Source organism: Brachypodium distachyon, chromosome 1 (assembly GCF_000005505.3).
Source record: "Brachypodium distachyon strain Bd21 chromosome 1, Brachypodium_distachyon_v3.0, whole genome shotgun sequence".
NCBI lineage: Eukaryota > Viridiplantae > Streptophyta > Magnoliopsida > Poales > Poaceae > Brachypodium > Brachypodium distachyon.
Genome location: NC_016131.3, coordinates 32,307,767 through 32,330,360, shown reverse-complemented (window position 1 = coordinate 32,330,360; position 22,594 = coordinate 32,307,767). Strand labels below are relative to the sequence as shown.

General features: G+C 44.6%; 2 protein-coding genes and 1 long non-coding RNA gene across 8 annotated transcripts; 1 reads left to right on the top strand and 2 right to left on the bottom strand.

Annotated features, from left to right (window-relative positions):
* Positions 1–764: 764 nt before the first annotated feature.
* LOC106865804 lies at positions 765–2,097 on the bottom strand. Of its 2 annotated transcripts, XR_002965353.1 has the most exons (3): positions 1,862–2,097; positions 1,690–1,773; positions 765–1,522 (listed from the first exon to the last, which is right to left on the bottom strand). It is a non-coding gene; the product is annotated as an uncharacterized LOC106865804 (long non-coding RNA). The 2 variants fall into 2 exon arrangements; XR_002965352.1 differs by having other exon boundaries at positions 765–1,773.
* Positions 2,098–7,186: 5,089 nt separating this feature from the next.
* On the top strand, positions 7,187–10,227 carry LOC100838452 (EIN3-binding F-box protein 1). Its single transcript, XM_003563608.4, has 2 exons — positions 7,187–7,406; positions 7,534–10,227. Exons 1-2 carry the CDS (start codon positions 7,382–7,384, stop codon positions 9,435–9,437), a joined length of 1,929 nt encoding a protein of 642 aa, XP_003563656.1. The 5' UTR covers positions 7,187–7,381; the 3' UTR covers positions 9,438–10,227.
* A 1,590-nt stretch (positions 10,228–11,817) lies between these two features.
* On the bottom strand, positions 11,818–21,829 carry LOC100838159 (CBL-interacting protein kinase 24). 5 transcript variants are annotated; one of them, XM_003563607.4, is made up of 14 exons: positions 21,388–21,813; positions 18,442–18,504; positions 18,239–18,310; positions 17,412–17,519; positions 17,243–17,317; positions 17,081–17,128; positions 16,358–16,483; positions 16,141–16,230; positions 15,670–15,792; positions 15,414–15,533; positions 13,688–13,804; positions 13,528–13,584; positions 13,367–13,441; positions 11,818–12,320 (listed from the first exon to the last, which is right to left on the bottom strand). In XM_003563607.4, the coding sequence occupies exons 1-14, from the start codon at positions 21,556–21,558 to the stop codon at positions 12,225–12,227; spliced, it is 1,341 nt and encodes a 446-aa protein (XP_003563655.1). In that variant the 5' UTR covers positions 21,559–21,813; the 3' UTR covers positions 11,818–12,224. The 5 variants fall into 5 exon arrangements, 4 of the variants coding, with proteins under 4 accessions (XP_003563655.1, XP_024313449.1, XP_014753178.1 ...); XM_024457681.1 differs by lacking the exon at positions 13,367–13,441 and having other exon boundaries at positions 21,388–21,816; XM_014897692.2 differs by lacking the exon at positions 17,243–17,317 and having other exon boundaries at positions 17,081–17,188; positions 21,388–21,815.
* Positions 21,830–22,594: the final 765 nt, after the last annotated feature.

The window sequence follows — 22,594 nt, the reverse complement described above, 5'->3', positions numbered from 1 at the left end:
ACCTTGGTCGATCAGGGATAATTTGTCAAACCAGGTAGTATTGGCAGCGGTGCTTAATTAGTTATTTAAGGGCACCGGCCGGCCGGAGATGCGCAAATACAATGGATCTTCCATTATTCCATGTCGACGACGACAATCCATCGACAAATTAAAACAGCTACTTGCATGTTGATTACATATAGCGTGTCATGTCCGGCTAACTATACCGTGTGTCTGAGTTTTGCGGTCCAAAGATGCGACGTGCGTATAGAATACTTGCATGCAACCATTATTGTTCTTAATTTGCGAAACAGAATATAAGGAGAATGGTTCCAAAGAGCGACTTCGGAATCGTCGACGAATAAGGCTCGTATAGCTGGACTAATTTTTTTTTTCGGTTTTGCTATAGAGAAAATTGTCTATTTAGTTAGAGATCCGTCAACTTGTTTAGCTGTAAGATCTTAATCCAACACTTCTGACACGTCAACTTAGATTTAAGCCATTTGCTTAAATAGTCACAAATTCTTTTTTCTTGGGGAAAACACAGGTACGAAATTGCAAGTGCAAAGTGATGCACATCTTTTCTGCCGAGCCTCCCCAGGATGACCAAGGAATATTGTTGTGTGCCGGTTGATTTCCCTATCAGAGAAAAGCGGAACCTCGCTCACTGTATAGTACAGCTTGTTTGGACAACATTTCAGCAAAACGCTAGGATTATTGAGTTGCACGCGCAAACTAATTCACCATATCAGGGAATGTACTTCATCATTTGCGGCTTCTTGACATTTTCTTGAACACCTGAACTTCGGTGTCAGCTATTAAACAGGTAATTAATAAACCGGGGCAGGCACTTGGAGAAAAAAAATACAACCATTCGATTCCTACACAAATTAACAATAAATAATTTCCATATGAATTTTGTACGTAACTAGACTCACCCCCGATCTATCACTACGATAGTGTTTAGAGGAAACTCGTCACCATTCTTTGATATTTCTGGATGCTTTCCTGTATCAAACTGACCTGAAAAAATAATCAACAATTTCTATTTCTTGAGAGTTTAATTCTATTCCCTAAATAAATATTTTAGATATATCGACGGCCTTTCGTTTGTACATGGATCTTCTCCTCTTTTCCGGATAGGTGTCGAATATGAGTGTGAAGAAGCAACATTCCATTTTTGTATTATACTGGCTGTGTTAATCAGTTTTAACTTTTAAGGAGTCATCGAGAAGTACATAGCCACCATGCATGTTGCAGTGAGAAGGGAAGCTTAAGAACCCGTTCGGTAGCCCTCCACTCCTCCAAATTCTTGACTCCACTCCTGACTCCATGATTTCTGGCTCCGCCGAGAAAGATAGGAGTTGTAAAAACGTTCGGTTCTGAACTCCGAATTGTGAAATCTGTTCAGTTCTTATCTTCTCTCCTGTTTTCTGAAATCTCTTGCCACTGTTCTTTGAAAGCATATACGTTCTGTTCTGCTGTCTCTTGCAAGGAGGCAAACAAGAAATCTCTTCCATGTAGACGCAATCCGTCTCCCCAGCTGCAAGCAAGATTTGACAACTCGATTAACCATTGGGGGAGGGAGAAGAAAAGAACTCCAGATCGAAGATGATTCCAAGAAATCCCCCATGCCCAGAAGAGCAGCGCCCTCCTCCTCGAAATGGCAGCGAATTGGTCAGCAAATCAATCAATTGAGCAAGTGCTTACGGCCATTGCCTTCAGATAAGAGCAGCAACAGCAGAGCCTGCTTCTTCGCGCGGTCGCTCCTCCCCTCTTCTCCCTCCCGCCGACCTGGACTCAGAGCAATAAACCATCCGCGTTCAACAAGATGAGGAAAATAAGAAATCTCCACGGGCAATAGGACAGGAGGAAACCATACTAGGCAAGGAAGGAGGGGCGACGAAGGAGGGCAGAGGAGGCGGCGACGGTGCGGTCCCAAACATGGCGAGGAGGATGCGCGGATTGAGGGGCCCGACGGCCTCGCGTTGGTGGGAGTCGGCGACGAGCAAGACGAAGCGGTTAGAGTGGCAACGAGCTCGAGTAGGCGGTAGTAGGCGGTGTAGTGGCGGGACGAGCGCCAAAGCCCGAAGGCGGCGGCGGCGGCGGCTTGGCCTCGAGAGGACAGGTACTGGGGAATATTTTCCACGGCCACGAACCGGTAAGTGAGTGGCATAGCGGGTAATTGTCTGCCACTTCCGATGGTTGTTCCGAAATACGGGTGTGCGGGGATGATTGCTGGAGAGCAGGCGGAGCATCAATATTCCAACTCCTCGTTTTTGTACTACGAGCCACTCCGCGGGGTTAGAGCGTTCGGCGCGACTCTGGCGGCTCTGGGAGCGGAGTTGAGGAGCGGAGTGAATCCGAACGGGTTCTAAGACTCCAGATCTGGCTCCCGTGTTGCATAGGTGGGGCCAGCTAGGTAGCCGGATGGGCCGGTTTTGTTTTCTGAAAATCACCTGCAACTTTATTAAGCTCCATGCTCGCTACAGTTACAGTGTTTTGAAACATAGACCCAAGAAATTACAAAACAACTCATATAACTAAAAATTACAATGAAATCTCTCAAAGATATCTTCTCCATGATATTAATCTTTGCAACATAAAATTTCGTTAAGGATTCAACAAAGAGACTGCAGTTAGACTTGAGCAGCAACACAACCACTCGTAACCCTGTACGAAGTTGACTATCTTCAAAGGTTTCAGAAAACCCCTTGAGTCGCCGTCCATCCAAGAAGATGGGAATGATGGGAAACCATGAGCGTTGAACGTACTTGGGCCGGGGATGACCCTCCCAAAAGTGTTGGAGATATGCCCTAGAGGCAATCATGTGTGATGATGTTATTTCCTATGTATTCATGAGTTAACGTTGTTGTCCTTGAACATCATCGCTGATATATATCAATAAATATGTGATTTGTTTGTGAGACTATATATTCTATGATGTTGTTCTAATGGTCCCTAATCATTGAGGTTATGCGGACACACAACCTAAACTAGCAATGTGACTCAGTATGATGACTATGTTTCACAAGTCATAGGGCAAGGTGTTGCCAACTGATAGCATTGGACTCGACAATGAGATTGCCGAGTCGGACAGACCCGCACTGAGACACAACGAGATGATTGTCATTTGTTAATCTCAAGTACGATATTTATGCTAGTCCTAGATCTGAAGTCATTGCATGAGCTGCGAGTTATGGTTGATCAAGATGGGATTTGCCCCTCCCTTTCGGAGAAATATCTCTGAGCCCTCTCGAGTGATCAGATTCGGAAAGCATGGCCGTGCGACTTGGGTTAAGCGTTAACCCGTTCGGGAATCTGTATCACAAGATCGAGAAGAGAGTCGACCTATACACAAGGATGACAAGTACCCGCCTTGAGCTCGACACACATATCGTGAGGCAAAAGGAATGTTGCATATGCACACATTGTATGGTTCATCATTATACTTTGTGATTATTCATGAGTCGGCACCTGCTGCAAAAGAGTTGGCACTTGCTGCAAGGCACCGCTACCGACTATCGACTTGAGTCGGAACCTGAGTCCGGACTCATGGTTGTGTCCGTCTGACCGCGAACCTGTAGGGTTGCACACTTAAGGGGATGGGACCGAATTGGATCGGATCCAACTCGTATCAGGCTTAGACTCCTAACGGGCCTCAAGTGTTGAAGCCCACCAGGGAGGTCTATATAAGTGGAGGAGGCATACCCGGTTAGGGTTACCCCAGTTCGAGGCACGAGTCAGACTTGGCCGTCACACCTCCACGCCCAAACCTTGCGATTGGATCTACCAGTCCGCCGCACAGAGTTCCTCTCTGTACGTGTGGATACCTTGGAGGCACTGCGCCTGCGGCGCTTGGACGAACTGTTCGTGGGATTGGCTAGGAGGAGCAGGCCGATCGACTACTTGACATCGACACGCGTCACCGACTCTATTTTCGTTACGGGTTTGCGCTTCTAGTGATAATCTCGTGATCCATTATCTACAACATTGATCCGGGTGGAATCGGTAGAAATTTTTATTTTGTGCTAGCGTAGCCTACCGCGTTCCCCAACAAAAAGTACAAATAGTCAAATCACAAAATCTTCACTAGGACAACAGAGAAGAACTCCAAAGCCACAAAAGACATACCAACGAAAGCACCATGACACCCTAACAAAAACTCATCAAATATGCATGAATGGATTTTCGAGGGCACAAACTTAAAATCCGCTAGATCACACACATCAGACCCGTGGTGAGTAGAACTCTCTGGCCCCGTGGCATGGCCCGAAAAGGCACCACCACGGTAGCAGAAAAAAAAGAGTACGTTTATTCTCGGTGACATCGCATCCTCCGCAGTGCCAAGATGGTGGCAGGACGCGAGGGGAACCGACGAAATTCCGGTGGTGAAGATGATCTAATCCAGAACCCTAATTTTTCTCCTGTGCAGCGGCCAACAATTTGGTTTAATAGTATAGATACTTCTAATAACGATAAAAAAGCCAAAAAAATCCATTCAAAGGCCCCAAAAGGCCCAGTTGCCCCACCCTAAATAAATATTTTAACTCTGCCACTGCCGTGTCGTGCCACCACTTCCCTCCTTCATGCCTTTTCTCCTTGTCACCACATGAGAAGGTTATCAGGCAAAGCATGTGTGGCTAACGGTGAAGGCGCGCGGCGGTGAGGTTCCATCTGGTGGTTTTCTCGCGGGGGAGATGCAATGGCTCTTCGTTGATGATGTTGCAGGTGGTTGGCACGATCATCGGCATGGCGATGATCGTTGGTGTGTCTCCATAGGTGGAGGCGTGGCTTCGCACTATACGATCGATTAGAGGTGGCATGCCATGGTAGGGATCCAAGCCACAAACTCCTCGCGTCTGTATGAGGAGGTGCGGCGCGGTGACCTGGCCGAATTTCACGGGTTGTGGTGGTAGCATTTACCGTCGGCACGACGCTTACAAATTTCATTTCATGTATTGACAAGTTCGTAACTTATCTTTGTACTGCCCTCAGTCTCTTCTTACTTTGTACATGCAACCTTTTTAAGATAATATAGTTAAGTTATGAGGACAAAATGCCACCTGGCCTTCAATTTCGTATTTTCATGCAATTAATTGCACCACTCGTTCAATCTATACTCAACTCCACCTGCCTCCAGCAAATAGGATGGTACCATTAGTATTGTTTGCCTACAAAAAGTAAGACTTAAATTATCACGATTAACTAGACTTTGAAAATCAAAATGTACATGTATTTTGAGAGAAAACTTGCAAAAACTACATGTCCAACTAAGAAGGAACAGGGGAGTACTCGGAACCAATGCGAAATTTGAAAAATATATGTTGAGCCGGTGTTTTCTTTGAGTGTCATACTTGTGTAGCTGGCCAAAAATTCATGAGTGGTACCATATGATACTCCGTACATTTCTCCCTCAAGAAGTATATCAAGGTAATTACATTTGCCGGCCCCACCCGTTGCTAATTAACCCTGCGGAAGAGCGCAGTCACGTACGTAGCACCAAAAATTAAGCGAAGGCCGTGGCAGAACCGCGTGGATCAGCATTAATTTAAGATAAGACGAAATCAACAGGCCGGCCGGGGGCCCGGCGTTAGCAGAGAAGAAACGAAAACAAAAGCCAGTGGAAGAATGGACGATGGACGAATCTCCACTGCCATGATTAGATAAAGATCCCATCTCCGGTGCGCTTCGCTAATTCGTTGGCTCCCCTTCCGGTGCATGCACCTGGGCGAGTAATAAAATTCTGTTCCGCCTTGTGGAGTTTGGTTAATCTAAACGGAAAGGTCGGGCGTCCATGTTCGCTGCACACGGAACACGCGGACCCGCGCAGTGCGGTGCGCGTTGTAGGCGGGCGGGCGGGCGGGCTAGGAGGCCGCGTGGGTGGGCCAGCGGGTGCACGAATCTCTCTCCCGGTTCGGTGCATGCGCGCGGTCGGTTGAGTTTGCTGTGGATGCATGGCCGGCGCCGGTTGGATGAATCGGCCGCGCCGTGCCGGGATGCACATGCTGCTGGATGCAGCTTATGTTCGAGTTTCCGTAAATGAAATCCCCGTATTTATTTTAGGGTTTTGTAAACTGTCAGTAGGTTGCACCGTTTTCTCAAAAGAAAATGTAGGTCGTGGTCTACGCATAAAAATTCAGTATAATTAAAATGTATACCTGTACATTTTCCATATTCAGTATTATTAAAGATATATACCGGTACATTTTCCTTTAAAATACGTCGATTTGTGATATGTGTAGAAGCAAACCTGTGTACATTTTTCCCTGAAGGATACATTGATTTGTGATATGTGTAAAAATCACAAATTTGTGAATCTACAATTCTACATTAGTATTTTAGATATATTTGAAAAATATCAATTTTTGTTCAGCTCAAAATCAACTGTATATTGTAATAAAAATTTATAGACACATGGCGTACACTCATATGTATTTTGTTTTTATAATTTTTGAAACTTTAAAATGAGATAGATACATTTTTTGCCAACTTAATTTTCAAATACAGATAAAAATAAGAACAGACTGTGAATCTATGTCTTCATGAATTCAACATATTTTAAAACAATTAACAACAAAATTACAACAAATATTAATTGCAACGTGGGAAATCCACTGAGGTTTAAATCATTCAAAACTTTATTGCAGAACAATAGTATTAATATGGAAATTTTGTATGACAAATTACATGAATGTGAATAAAAAAAACCATGTATTAAAACCATCTTAATCAAAGACAACTTAATTTGTATTAAACCCATCTTAAGAAAACCATGTATTAAAACCATCTTTGTATGACAAATTACATGAATGTGAATAAAAAACCATGTATTAGAAGTTACCATCTTACTCAAAGAGACCACAAACTGAAACTCTCTGCAAACAGTATATAACCATACATAGCGAGTACCTCCAATTAATTCAAATTCCCCATTTTAATACAGTCTGTAATTTTCATAATTTCTCGCATCCGTCCAAACCCTGAAACAACCTTCGTCCTCGGTTTTGAGAAAAGAAAAAAGAAAACAACTCAGTGGAGCGTGCCAGCACAGTAGAGAAACAGGTGCATGCATGCATGCACATCACAGGCAGCGGTACAGTGTACAGCCTTCCTTCCCCCCTTGACCCCGTGAGATTCATTGAATCCCAGCAAATCCTTGGCGTCAACTTGGGCAACCAGAGGCGCGCCAGGAATCTGCCCCGGGCCACCATCCACATAAGAAGAACCAGCACCCGCTCCTCCTTCCCAACCCACCATCACAAGCCACCCCAATTTCCCCTTTCCCCTCCCCCCGCTCCTCCCTCCGCCATTTTTTCCCCTGTGATAGGGGTTTCACATCGCCGGATTTGCTGCTGTTCGTTACTTCGCTGTTCGTTGTTCGTTCTCGTCGTCGATCGACATGCCTCCGTTCCATGACTACCGAGGTAAGCATCCGGTTGTTTTGGGCGGAGATCTGGAGGATTTTCCGATTTTGTTGACTTGTTGTAGCAGCGGCTGTAGATTTCCTGTTTTTTGTTCGGGGTGCTTATTATGTGTGCGCTTGGTTTGTAGATGGTGGGCTGCTTGTCCTGGAGCCGGCGGCGGCCTCTCTGTTCGACGGCGTGCGGCAGCGGAAGCGCGCGCGCGTCACGGCCGTGCCCCCCTGCGTCTACGCCGCGGTGGCGGCGGCGGCGGCGGCGGCTAAGAAGCAGAAGCTGAGGGAGACGCCGTCCCTGGACGCGCTCCCGGACGAGTGCCTCTTCGAGATCCTGCGCCGCGTGCAGGGCGCCCGCGCCCGGGGCGCGTCCGCGTGCGTGTCCCGCCGGTGGCTCGCGCTCCTCGGCGGCATCCGCGCGTCGGAGATCAAGCGGGCCGAGGCCCCGGCCGTGCCGGACCTCAACCAGGTGTTCGTCGGCGAGGACGAGGACGAGGCCGCTCTTTCGCCGCGCCCGGGCTGCTCCGAGAGGAGCCTCGAGGGCGAGGGCGCCACGGATGTCGCTCTCACTGCGGCGGCCGTTGCCAACTCCCACCTGAAGAGCGTTGTTATCCGGGGAAGCCACCCGACACGCGGCGTCACCGACAGCGGTCTCTCTGCGGTTGCCCGTGGGAGCCCGTCGCTCCGTTCGCTTGCCCTGTGGGATGTGCCGCAGGTCACGGATGCGGGGCTTGCTGAGATCGCCGCCGGGTGCCCCTCGCTGGAGAAGCTCGACATCACTGGCTGCCCGCTGATCACCGACAAGGGCCTCGCCGCAGTTGCTCAGGGTTGCCCGGAGTTGAAGACACTGACCATTGAGGCTTGCTCTGGCGTTGCCAATGAAGGCCTCAGGGCTATTGGCCGGTGCTGCCCGAAGCTGCAGGCAGTAAACATCAAGAATTGTGCACATGTTGGTGACCAGGGTGTATCCGGCCTCATCTGTTCTTCGACGGCCTCGCTTGCCAAGGTCTGTCTCCAGGGTTTGAGCATTACTGATGCTTCACTTGCTGTGATCGGATACTACGGAAAGGCGATCACAAACCTCAATCTTGCTCGCCTCCCTATGGTTGGTGAGAGGGGTTTTTGGGTGATGGCAAATGCTCTTGGCCTTCAGAAGCTCAGATGTATGAGTGTCACCTCCTGCCCAGGAGTCACTGAGCTGGCACTTGTTTCTATTGCCAAGTTCTGCCCGAGCTTGAGGCAGCTCTACCTCAGGAAGTGCAGCCAGCTCTCAGATGGTCTTCTCAAGGATTTCGCAGAATCAGCCAAGGTTTTGGAGAATTTGCAGATTGAGGAATGCAACAGGGTTACTCTCATGGGCATCCTTGCTTTCCTCCTGAACTGCAGCCCAAAGTTTAAGGCTCTCTCTTTGGTCAAGTGCATTGGTATCAAGGATATCTGCTCTGCACCGGCACAGCTTCCTGTTTGCAAGTCACTTCGTTCCCTTACCATCAAAGATTGCCCGGGCTTCACCGATGCGAGCTTGGCCGTGGTTGGCATGATCTGCCCTCATTTGGAGAATGTTGACTTGAGCGGTCTTGCTGCAGTCACAGACAATGGCCTCCTTCCGTTGATCAAGAGTTCTGAAAGTGGGCTGATCCATGTTGACCTGAATGGTTGCGAGAATCTCACGGATGCATCTATTTCTGCCCTGGTTAAGGCACATGGTAATTCTCTTACACATCTGAGTCTTGAGGGCTGCAGTAAGATAAGTGACGCAAGTCTGTTTGCCATCTCTGAGAGTTGCTGTGAGCTTGCCGAGCTTGATCTTTCAAACTGCATGGTCAGCGACTATGGTGTTGCAGTCTTGGCATCGGCAGGGCAGCTCAAACTTCGTGTCCTCTCACTGTCGGGCTGCTTCAAGGTTACACAGAAGAGCGTTCCTTTCTTGGGCAGCATGCCTGTGTCGTTGGAGGGCCTTAACCTTCAGTTCAACTTCATTGGCAATCACAACATTGCATCGTTGGAGAAGCAGCTCTGGTGGTGCGACATCCTTGCTTAAGAGGAACAAGAAGGCAGGATTAGTTGCTGGGTCATCCATCTCCAGATGCATATATACAACCATAGGTAGTACTCGAGTCAAGCTTCGTAGCGGAGTCAGTTCGTCGGTTCCCGTTTGAGTCATGGTGGGCTTCCTTTGTCTTAGGGTCGGTTGTTTTCCAGGGGACATTTTAGCCAGGCGCTCGTTTTTTGCAGGCCTCCTCGTGAGAGGATGTCTGTTCCTTGAGCCTTTGGCTGCCATTAGTGTGGCACCCAGTCCCTCCACCCCAACCTATGCCCTTGTGATTACAGTCCCTACACCATGCTTTTTTTCCTCCTCAAGTTCTGTCTGGGAGCTCAAATATTGTCAGTGTCTTCTTTTCCAGTACTTCTGGTTCCATAGTTGTGGACATCAATACTGCTGGGTTCATAGCAAGTTCTGTTTGGCAGCGTCCTTCCTTCATAATAGATGCTTTGCTCTGGTTCTTGTATGTCCAGCTGCCCGCGTCTCTTCCGGTGTGTATGGCTGTTCCAGTTCCATTCTCTTTCGGTCTGCGGCACTGCCTGTAGTCTTTGTGCGTGCGCGCGCACGTGTGTTGTGTCGTCGCCGGTGGATGGTTGCTTTATGCAGTATCTGTAGCGGTTGCCTGATATCCTTGGGGATCTGGCCTTGGCAAGAGTCTCAGAGGCCCTTGCCTTCTGTGGTTGTATTTCTTCTCCAGATCCCTGTTTTTTTCAGGCAACCATGTATGTGATCGAGCGCTGTAATCTTTGCAACCTTCCAGAATAAAATAACATGTGTTTGCTTCCAAGTTTTTCGCATTATATATCTTCAACTGTACCATATGTATTGCAACGTCATAAAACGAATGATCCTAGAAACTCCAGTTGTACGCTGTGTGCATAGAGAAGGCCGAAAGGTAGCTTTACGCGATGATTCCAACGGCTCGATGGTCTCAAACAGGATCCAGGCCGAGCAAAATGTGGCCGGCTGATACCTCTTTCCGGCGATGTGAGCTGGTGAACGGTGAGCAGGACTGCGTCCTCTCTATACCTTTCAGCTTTTGCTGTTGCTCTCGTTCGTCCCCCCTCGTCTCGTGTCATGGTTCATGCACCTGTCCGTTGTTCCGTTCCTGGCCCTGCGTCATCGGGGTGACGAAATTACCTGCCGTTTCCTTGAGTAAAGGCCGGTGCTTTGCTTTCGCATCCCGCAATTTCGCCGGGGCTTGAACTTTTCTGTGGGGGGAGAAGAGGCCAGGTTCAGCTGAACCTTGCGGTGCTGGTCAGCTAGATAGTACGGACTATTATTATTATTGAAAGTTAGAGCTATGGTCTTGTTTAGCAGCGTTGATGCTCTTGTTTAAAGCAACATGGCGCGTGCACAACGTGGTCTACAGAGAAATGGAGATGTTGCACAACACCCATAGGTAATTTGATTATAGCGGCATCGCTACCTCATTGACTGTCTCTGCTTCATTTTTACCGATCATAATAGCTTTGCAAGAGCAGCCCGGAAATTCGAAGACAGACACAGAAGGGAAAACGTTTGTGCAATTTCGCCTCAAAAGAAAATACGGAGAGCAAAAAGTAAAAAAAGGATGCCACGGGAGTGTAAGCCCCGTTCTGTTAGTCCAAGAGGACCAAGTGAATAACTGTGAGATTAGCCAATTGACCAGAGCTGGCTCCCTGTGATTGGGCTCCACACTTGTCTCTGCCCCCCACCGAAGCAGGGAGAGCCAGCTCGTGGGCCGTCCACGTTTCCGTGGGCGCATCGCTGCGCATGAGGGCCCGGGGACTTTCCAGGGCTGGTTAGGCCCGCTCACTTCATCCTGTGGCGTGTGTGCATCGGGACCCCGGCGCTCGTTTATAAACCGCGTGGTGTTTGCTTCAACTGGCGAGGTGGGACTAATTTCAACAAACGGCACTGCAACACCCTGTCGCAAACTAAGGTGGCAACTGGCAACGGTTCTCCGAATAAACACAAATTCTTTTTTCCAGAAAAGCGCCACAAAATTCTACACACAAAAAAGATTCAAAAATTTACATGCCTAGTTTTTTCGTTGGAGCAGGGACATTTGGAACATTTTTTTTTCCACATGAGTGCTCTCCAATGCAGACCTTTTGAACTACTCCTGGGATGAGTTTGAAATTGAGGTGATCCAGCTTTTCAACCAGTTTTTGCTTATTATCAGTTTAGTATCGCAACTTTCATGTCTTTGTATGGCAGCCTTAACCTTGAGCCACCGTTGCTGCTGTTAGCCTGTTACCAAATCAAATGAGCCCCCTGGCGTACTCAATTCTTTCTATCATCAAAAGCGGCAGTGCCGCACATAACACTATTGAGATGAGTTCTCTGATAAAAATGCCGATCCAATTTTCAACTCCAATATGCCAACCAAATATGTTTCCTTCTCAGCAAAAGAAGAAGTGAACTTTCTTTGTTGACAAGTCATTCCGTACTTTCCCGGTTTCTTGGCAGTCTTACAAATATTGACAGGGTTTCAGATAAACATTTCAGCCTCATTGCCTAGGAACATAATCTAATGGAATTCTTTGTACCTGGCAAATACAGACTGCATTGCCACTGTGCAAACTATCTACACCAATAATACTGTCAAACTTACAATACAACATGCTGGATTATCTGACCTACTAGGGTTGACTCAGCTAGTGCCTACAGAAGCAACTGGGATGGATGAGAGCAGCAAGTATCACTGCTGAAAAAGCGAGACCAGATACACCAGAAGGCTCCATCTTGACACGTGCAGCTCCTTTTGCCCAAAGAAGGTGTAGCTGCATTGGCACCAGGTTAGCAAGTGGTTGTTCTCAGCAATGCAGATTTTGCAGAAACCTCAATAGGTCTCCAAATTATGCTCTCAAGTTTGCTGCATAAGTTCTTGTAGAACTGCGAAGAGTATAGCACAATGTTAGCATAAACTAAGGACAGATCAGAAGGCATAAGGAATAGAAAAAGGAACTCAAAACTAGAGCATTTTTTTTTTCTTACAGAACACGAAGAAGGCATTTATATTAGAGGAAGAACGCCAAGAAGGCACAGAAGTTACAACGCCAGCCAGCAAAACCAAACAGAAACAACATCTAGGCTAACAAAAACCCTACAGGCTAACAAAAACAACCAAGAAAGAGGCCAAACAAAAACAAGGAAAGGAACAACTACACTACAGCCACTCCTGCTGCTGCTGCTGCTGTAGTAAAACTAGAGCATTTTGTTAACGGCTATATCATTCTCCAAAATTTATAAAGTTTGGGACTGATTTGCTCTTCCAGATGGAGAAGAGCTTGGAGGACAGCAGGCCGCTGAAGTAATGCTCATAATACAGCTTTGAGGAGAAGGCCCTGCTGCCCCACCTACACAGCCAAAGATCATCATCCTCATTGTGAAGGGGCTTAGAGTGCAGGGATGTTGCAAATGAAGTTTGGTGAGTACCATTCATCAAGTTTAGTTCATTGGGGTATGTTACACTATACAGGGATACAGATACGGGGATAGGGTAAAACAGCTTCCCCTAACACAGCAGTTCAGGGATACGGCTATGGTTGAGATACTAATTTCCTTGATCCCAAGAAGCAGCAGTGTTGCTCCCATTGCTAGTCCCACCAAAAGACACCTGGCTGCCGCTGCCTTAGATGCCAATATCCCATCTCTAGGGGTTTTACCCATTTCATCAAGTTATGATGGACCTCGGAAAAAGAATTGTATCCAAACGTATCAAATAGTATTGCCATGTGTCCCCGATTTGACAAAAAAGAGGATATGTTACGTCATACAGCTGTTTGGTGGCGAACCGTGAAACAGGCAACTAAAGAAATGTTTTTTCCTAACTAGAACAGCTATCTGGTGATGATATTTTTTTTCACAATTCTTTTTTCCCACCACAAAATGCCCAAGAATTCAATTAGAATACATGATGTGATGCGAGAAGAACCAACCCTGTGATATTCGAGAGTGTCACCGGCGACCTTTCGAACATCCACCATGAACAGAGAAGGAGCAACTTCAAAAATCTGAAAACAATGCACTCAAAAGCATGAAAATGCATGTAAAGTGTTGTTTGTGAGCATGCAACAAACTGAGGACTTAATAAGATCACCTCTAGAACAACAGCAAATGGGCTCATTTTGTTTGACGATACTCCTTCAAGCCGTAACTACAATAAATTTTTAGCAATCCATATCAATACATTATCGAGATTAACAAAAGATAAATTATTACCCAAGAGCTGTCCACTGAAGCAGATTTAGCACAATTACCTTGTAATTATAGGAATGCACCTTTATACCCATGGAATCAGCTACAACTTGAATTGTAGCTGCTATAGTCCTTGCTGGTTTCCTCGAGACAAAGCGAGTTTGACGTTTAACATACTCCTACAAGAAATCCATCATTACAGCTTCCGAGCTTCGTACAGACACATGAATTGATGAATAGTTCATGCACCGAGAGATAGAAAGAGGGGTCAGACAGAATACTACTCCCTCTGTTTCAAAGAGGGATCAGATAAAATGGTCTCAAATGATATATTTTGACCATCATATTTTTATTGAAAAAATGTTACTTTAAAGTAATTATACATTATGGAAGTGTATTTTGTGATATATTTGGCATCAATTTGATGTTGTTAGTGCTGATAGTTCTACCAGAATTGATAGTCAAAGTTAAAGAAGTTTGACCAAAACATATTGTAAAAGGACAAGTATTTGAAATAGAGGAAGTGCGTCAGTTATGAGTTATCCATGAGCACTACAGTTATGCATAATTGCATACAGCGAACATCAAAGAAAGATAAAAGACATATCCAAACAAAAATGACAAGAGCAAAAATATATTTCTCCAAAAATATTAAACCAAGACAAGATTAACACATGTATTGACACAATTTGATGGGTATGGAACAAAATGTGAGAACATCAATCACTTTTGAAAAGGTGCAGCTTATTTTTGCTACTTGAAATAATTGTCACTAGAACAGTGAATATATGGCAGACAAATAAAAAGGTGTAACACTAGGACTATGGGAATTAGCATGAAACATGGGACCAACAGTTAAATGTTTGGGCCAATGGCTCCTACTCCTCTAGGCTTTAATCGGAGCATTACTTCAGTGGTCAGCATAGATCCAAACTCTTTGCATGGATCTGGAAGAGATGTGTGCCTAAATTGAAGGGTTTCGTCTGGCTTTCGTTTCATGATTGTCTAAATACTACAAACATGATGGAGAGAAAGGCAGTGCAAAAGGAATGGTAGTACTTCCTGTATCCTGTGTCAGGGCAGGCAACAGGAAACAAGGGATCAGCTGTTCTTTAGCTCCCCCCTTAGCACCTGATGCTGGGACAGAATGGGCATAAGATGGGATAATTCCACTGGGCTGGTCCCCAGAATAGCACAAGCAAGACTGGATTTCAGAAGACCCTTCTTCATGGAGGTGTTCATCACTGCATCCTGGCATATCTGGAAGCAGAGAAATGGTTTCACTTTTCAGAACTTTGTGTCCTCCCTTTCAGGCTGGTTCCTTCAGTTTAGGCAAGAACTGCCAATACAAAGTGTTAGGCTTGAGGAGCTGGCTCTTTCAGTTTTGGATTGGCTTGAAGCCCTGGGTTTGGTGCCCCAACCTGATCGTCGAAGCCTCTCTTACAGTTCTATTTTTTTTTAAAGGTGCTTAAATCAATATAGACTGTATAGTTCTATAACAATTGACCAGTCGAAAATAAAGGTCAGGTTAAGTCGTCCTCCTTAATGTATAAAACAGTAGTATTGCCAAGCTCTTTCCTTCTGAAGCCTAACATAACATCACACTATCACAGGAACTGGGGGAACAGTATACGGCACCAACTAAGACCAAATGACATGGCTGAAGTGCTGCTTAACTAGCACTGATGAAAATAAGCTGAACAGGTCAAATATCTGTATAATCTATGCCCATCATTGACTGCAAGTAAACAGTCAAACATGCTAACCAAAAGGATGTAATGAAATTACCTGTTGTCTATCAAATAGTGATGAAAGATCCAAACCTTGAGATAGTGTAATCATCTCGAAGGCATTCATTATAAGAGGGCCACCATCATTATGAGTCACCTGCTCAGATACATATTTGTCCTGAAGCAAGGAATGTCATGTGAATTTGACTGGAAAGAAATCTCTCAAATGGATAACAAACCATAGGCAACTAACGACAACTCTGAAAAAGGAGAAAAACAGTATATGAAACATGACTAGATGCTTAATAACAAACCTCAATATTATCAAAAACAGCTTGCACGTCATCCAGACAGACGTTTTCATCTTCACCTCGTTTATGGGCTACATAATTGTTCTTAAACCATGCATCCGCCCTTATTCCCTCAACAGTCATACGCTGCAAAATAGTACAGAAGCCTAAGAAACCAGTGGCAGTAATCTTCAAATCTTGATAGCTGAAACATTCCATGCTGGTAATCTTCTGCGCTAGATTTACATATGTGGTAGCTAATATGTTTCTGTCATAGGCTAAATATACAGGATTTACTTAGCATACATCATAACATTGTTATTTATGTTTTACTTGTTTTCTACACAGTATCATATGACTCAATGGAGATAGTGAGACTAATCTCTGGCATCTGATGACCAGAATGCTCTGGCAGCTTCAACTTAAATGATAACATTTTGGTAACTGCTAAATGTATCTAGATGATACAGTTAAACAACTTGTTCCTGTACTTACAGTTTTTGGATTTGGATCAAGTATTCTCTGGATCAGTGACTTGGCTCCTGAGGAGAACCAATCTGGGCATGAAAAGTGAGCTGCAGTTATCTTCGAATTTGAGAATAAACATGTTAGCTTCCAAATATGAGTGAAATGGTCATGTATATGCAGACGTCAACAATTTGGGGAGATACAAGATCCATCAGGATCACCACACTAGTAAAGAAGCTAGTACCTTGTCATACAAGGTCGGAAGATCATTTTCCTCAAAGGGGAGGTACCCAGCCATTAACACATAAAGAATAACACCACATGACCAAACATCTGCTGCAGATCCATCATAGCCATCTTTGCTAAGGACCTAAAGGGTGATTCAAGTTAAAGTCCAGAGCATATATGTACTTAAAGACTAGAGCTCGAATTTCGTCTGAAGAAATGGTTCAAGATGCCCACAATGAGGTCTCCATGAACTACTTTAGACCATTAGAATAACTAACTATACTACGATCATGGTAAACGAGATCGATAATAGCCTAAGTTAGCGAACAGACAAACACACAGCAAGGTAGGCAGATGTGCAAAATGATAAATACAAAAACAACAGGTGACGTTTATTCAAATACGGTAGACTTTTTGCTAAATGCTTATTAAAATAAAAAATAGAAAAGAGTGCATCCTCAATGACTCCAAATACCCATATCAAATCCTGAACTGTATCTTCAATGATTCCCATAAAGTCTAGTCTTATTCTGCACAAATTTTACAAAAGAATTTCTGAAGAATTTTTCTCGAACCGTAATTTCTTAAGTATTATAACTAACAATTAGTTCTGTAGCCAAAGACATCATTCCCTTTTATTTTCCAAACAATATTTCAAATCACCATTCAGTACAACGGAATTCAAAAGCCACTTCGTGTTTAGGCTGTCTAGTTTTTTAAGGAAAAAAGTGCTGCATACCTCAGGAGCAACATAATTCGGCGTGCCGCATGTTGTGTGAAGAAAACCCTGAAATCCCCCCAAAAATAAGAACCCAAAATCAGCACACTGAAATATAAGTAGGCATATCTGCAAAATAAAAATATAAGTAGGCAGCGTCAGAAAACTAATTCATTAACTTACGTTTTGGGATAGTGTGCTTAGTCCGAAATCAGTAACTTTTAAGTTCCCATGTGAATCAAGAAGAAGGTTTTCAGGCTACAGAACCAGATTAAAGTTGTCAAGCATGAGAAATAAAATTAATGCACAAGACAAGAGAAACTGACACATGCATCTCTTATCCAGAACAGACCTTCAGATCTCTATGATAGACTCCTTTGCTATGGCAATAATCAATGGCATCAATAAGCTGCTGGAAGTACTTCCTGGATTCATTTTCCCGGAGCTTACCTTGGCGGGCCTACATATATTTGATATCGACAAAGGTTAAAATTGTAATAAAATAATCGACATTAAATCAAGAAATACTTCTATATCGAACACATAAACTGTATAGACCATAAACATTTTTTTTTCTAATGCAATACATGCAGGGCTCCTGCGTGATCTCGAAAACTATAACTTTTTTTTAGATTTGATCCTAAAACATTTCTGGTTGCCAATGAATTGCTAAGACTCTCCATTCACTTAGAGCCCGTGTAAAATTTTATTTCCAGGGTCACATAAGCATTTTTCACATACAAGAATATTTGCAGGAGAGTTTTCTTATATTGGCAACTGGGAGCATATAATGGCCTTATCCAGCATCTAAGTTAATACTCCCTCCGTCCCATATTAAGTTTCGAAATATTACATGTATCTAGACGTATTTTAGTATATAGATACGTCCATTTTTAGACAAATTTGAGTCACTTAATATGGGACGGAGGGAGTATTTACTAAACAGCAAGTTTCTGATATATTGTGTATATACATGTATATGTTAAGGACTTAAGGGTAATGTATAGAAAACACATTATTTTAAGAAGGTAAAAATACTCCTCAATAAATTATGTATACGTGGGAACACTGAAGTTGGTTAACTGTAGGAAATGCTGGTCTCCATATAAATCTGCTAACAAATATGTAATGAATAATTAAGTACTTAATTAACAACAGTGTAGATTACAGGCTTCTTACTATTTTATCAAATAGCTCGCCCCCAGTGATAAGCTCCAAGATTATGTATATCTTTGTCTGTCCAGCTAAAACCTACAAGACCGTGAAAACATTATTAATCAAAAACTAAACTGGCAACACAGAATGATAAAATAAGTACTCGAATAAATTTAGTAACTAAGAGAAGCTGTGAAGAGAAAAAATAAAGTAGATGTTCAGTATACCTCGTTTAGCCTAACTATATTGGGGTGTCTTACAATCTTCATTATTGATATTTCCCTTTTGATCTGTCAAGAAGCATGAGAAGTGAGCCCACAGTGTTAAACATTGGAAGATATAAACTTCCCTTAAGCTAAAAAGCTAATGCTTTGTTGGGATGGAGGTATTTTGGAGGCTGGATAAAAAATTATCTGTTTTAATCATTTGTGAATCGTAGATTGCATAAAGGATGCAAAGGAAGATGCCTACATTAAGATAAACCGAAATCCAAAACAGGTTCTCGTCACTAAGCCGGGTAACTAATGGTGATCATTTTATCAATTTCAGGAAATTTTGCATTAAAAGTACTAAGTACATGAGTGAAAGTGCACGTGATTTAAGAGTCGATCAAGCTTCATCATGCAGTGGGAGTTGAGACCCATCACAGAAGTAATAAGACACCTAGAAAATACCGGTTGATCTTTAGGTAGCACAGGGAGTTTGGAGACAAGGCAGATGCAGACACGTGAAAAAATCATGACCGCAAAAACACATTAATCCGCCCGGTCAACTGATGGTGGTGGCATAATTGGAAGGCGAAATATCATGTGAAAACCACCCTTACGGTGCAAACCCGGTTGAAACCATTTTTTTAATAAGTTTCAAGAATTCCTAAAAAATAGAACATGTTGGAGGTGTGATGTTCTATAAATGTGCAAAGTTCCAACAAAATTGCACTTGGAAGGAATTAAAAAGATAAAGATACAAACTAATAGTGCCGAACAGTGAAGAATCACTATTCATGCTGAATTTGTTTTATTCCCTGACGCCAAACATAATTGAGTTTGGACTTGAAATTTTACACATATATTGAAAGTCACTTCCCCGACATATGCTATATTTTTGGGAATTTTTTTACTGTGGTTTTAACAAAGTTTTCACTGTAAAGGTGGTTTTCAGTGGATACGCCGCCTGGTTGGAAATGCCACAAAATTTGGGTGCCTATATCTAGAACTGATCCTAAGCATCTTGGAGGCCTTGGAATTTCTGATCTTGTAAAATTTGCCCATGCACTGCATCTTCGCTGGCCTTGGTTTGCTTCGCAGGCTTCTAATAGACCTTGGAAAGGATCAAATTTGCCTTATGACAAAGAAGACTGGGCTTTGTTCAGAGCTTCAACCACCTTGACTATCGGTGATGGAAATAAGGCCTTATCTGGAAAGATAGTTGGCCTGAGGGGGGCCGCCTCATGGATCAATTCCCTGATTTATTCAAGGTGGCCACTAGGAAGAATATAATAGTTTTGAAGGAGCTTCAGGATGATAAATGGATTAGAGCTTTGATCAACATCAGCACGCCTATTCAGTGGGTCAGTTTGCTTCTTTAGCGAATATTGTTGCAAGCGTTCAGCTAAACTCGGATGTACGTGATACAATTAGAATATTAGATGGAGATGGACTCATGATGGCGCGCACACGGCATCCTCTGCGTATAAGATTCAGTTTGACCCCTCCTATGCTCACTTCAGTGCTAAAGATTTGGAGGGCTTGTGCCGAGCAAAAATGCAAGTTTTTCTCTTGGTCTATGCTTCGCAGCAAGATTCTTACTGCTGAAAATTTGGAAGCGAGAGGTTGGGATCATGATGTAATGTGCAAACTCTGCAATTCTCAACCGGAAACTGTCACGCGCAAGGATTGTACCTAGAGAAAATATGTTTGGGAGACTCTAGGGAGTTGGAGTGGCATTCAAACCTCTGCTATTGATAGATCTGATTCGGTTGAGGATTGGCGGAATGTGGACATAGCAAAGACCGCTCATGTTCATAGGAGGCATGTCGACGGATTGCTCATCTACTATCTTTGGAATGTGTGGAAAGAGCGTAACAGCAGAAATTTCGACAGCGGGTCCCAGGAAGAGGAGGAAGTTGCTTCCAAAGCTCAGGAGGATTTCAAGACATTTTTGTGGGCTAATGAGGTTAGCCTGGTTGTGTTTGAGTGGTGATAGAGTGTAGCAGGTTTTTGTGATTTGTGGGAGTTGTTCGCCTTGCCCCTCCTTTTCAAGGCGCTTTCTTGTAAATATCAACTTCTTCATTTTTAATGAACGGCAGACTCCTGCCTTTTCCGTTAAAAAAATATATCTGGAACTGATCAAATTCTCAGTGGTGTATATGGAATTTTCTGTATCAGATACCAGTCTCAATATATCACTGAAAGTAATATCCCAAAAAAGAGACCCCAAAACTACATTCTCAGTTGAAAGCACAGCCGAAGCCAACCATTTCTGTAAATAAAGACCTGAATCCCCGCCTTTTGACAAACCATTTGACATAGCATCCCTTTTAGGGTATATATCCACACAACCCATAATACATGTGAAATCTCAAATCTGGTATTGTTTGAGAATGCCACGTCAATAAGTTCCTATCTTAAGTTCTCCAAAATCCTTGTACAGTTATTTCCCTCTCCTTAATAGAAAACGCAGTGCTCCTGCTGGTTCGTCAAAAAAAAAAAGTTCTCGAAAATCACGTCCCAAACGCTCTGGACAGGGGGAGCAAGAAATCAAATCGGACAAAATTATACAATAACTTTCTTCAGAGAGATATTTAAGGTGCTCCGTGTTAGCAGTTAGTATTAATCAGATTGAAGGTATTTCCGCAGTCCGCACAACTTGCTTGAACTACCTGTGTGGCCCACATTGTTCCGGAGGTATATTCCACCCGCACCGGCACTCCCGACCTTTTCCGGCCAAAATTGCACGGAATATACAGCGAATTATCCAAATTACCTATTATTATATGATATTACTAAAGGCAAACAGCCAACAACAGCAACAAAAATTGCTTGGATCAAAGCTAGGACGGGGAGGGGGCCAAAGACGAGTTTGATTTGGAATCGTGCTAATGGAAATCGAAAGCGGATGGGTCAAGGGCCGGCAGGTAGAGCAGAGAGGAGGGGAGGGCAGCTATATAGTACCTGGTGCATCATGCGGTGGTTGAGGATGGTGGCCTTGTCGAGCACCTTCATGGCGACGGCGGCGCCCGTGTCGGAGTCGACCGCGAACTTGACCTTGGCGAACGCCCCTTGCCCGATGGTCCGCCCCACCTCGTACCGCCCCACCAGCTTCTTCCTCGCCGCGCCCGCCATTCCCCTCCCAGCTTCCCGCCTCACGCCACGCCGCGGGCGCCCGCGCGGCGAACGACCTACGGGCGGTTCGGGGTTTGCTGGCGCGCGCGCCTGCGACCGTGACGCGATGGTTTTTTTGCCGGAGAAGGCGGAGCTCGAGCTCGAGGAACGGTGCCGGGCGGCGTGCGTGACGGCGTGAGAGGAGGCTGTCGAGTTAGAGGCCTTTTTGCTTTCGGAACGACGAGGTTGCCCAAAACGACGAGGGCCTTTTTGTGTGGGGAAAACCCGTTTTAGCTGCAATAAAAAACATTTTACTTCTGCCCTTTTGCTTTCGGAACCCACAACAATGGGAGTTGGATCGTTTCCTTTTTGCTTTCAAAAGTAGCCCAGTGGTGGTTGTCTTTTCGACGCGTTTAGCAACAAAATCTGATCCGGTGGACACCCGTACAAAACTAAATTCTCTTCTGCGCACGCAACAAGATTTTCAAGTGTTTGGTCACGCTGAATGAACATGAATGTGGAAAGCAGGATCGAACATGTCAGCAACATCAAAAGTGGGGGTCGTTGTCAGCTCCGAACTGTTCTGTGGTCGACGGAAGACAGCTCGAGCACGGATTGAGAAACAATGAGAAGTCAAATCGGGTGAACTGTCTTGAGTGCATCTCTCTAAAAGTGTACACAGATCACAAATTTTGACAACTCATCGGAGGTTCCAGTTAAGCGGTTTCTCACAGATGCCGTGTCTCTTTTCCCCCGGTCTAGGCGATTTCAGAAAACTCCTTTCTAAAATCCTACCCCGCCCGTGAATCCTTGCCGTCGGCAAATCCTTGCCGCCGGTGACCTCCCGATTCATCCCACTCTCACGTCTCTCCACTTCCTCCCCGCAACGAACTCGCTTCACCCAGCACGATTGCCTTCCACACCCAAATCTGCCGCTCTTTGCCTCTACAGACTACAGACACAACACCTAATCCTCCTGATTCTGACCTCCCCCCCAATAAATCTTCTCCTTGTTGCAATCTTTTTTAGGAACAAGAAGATCGTCATCGGGGTGGTA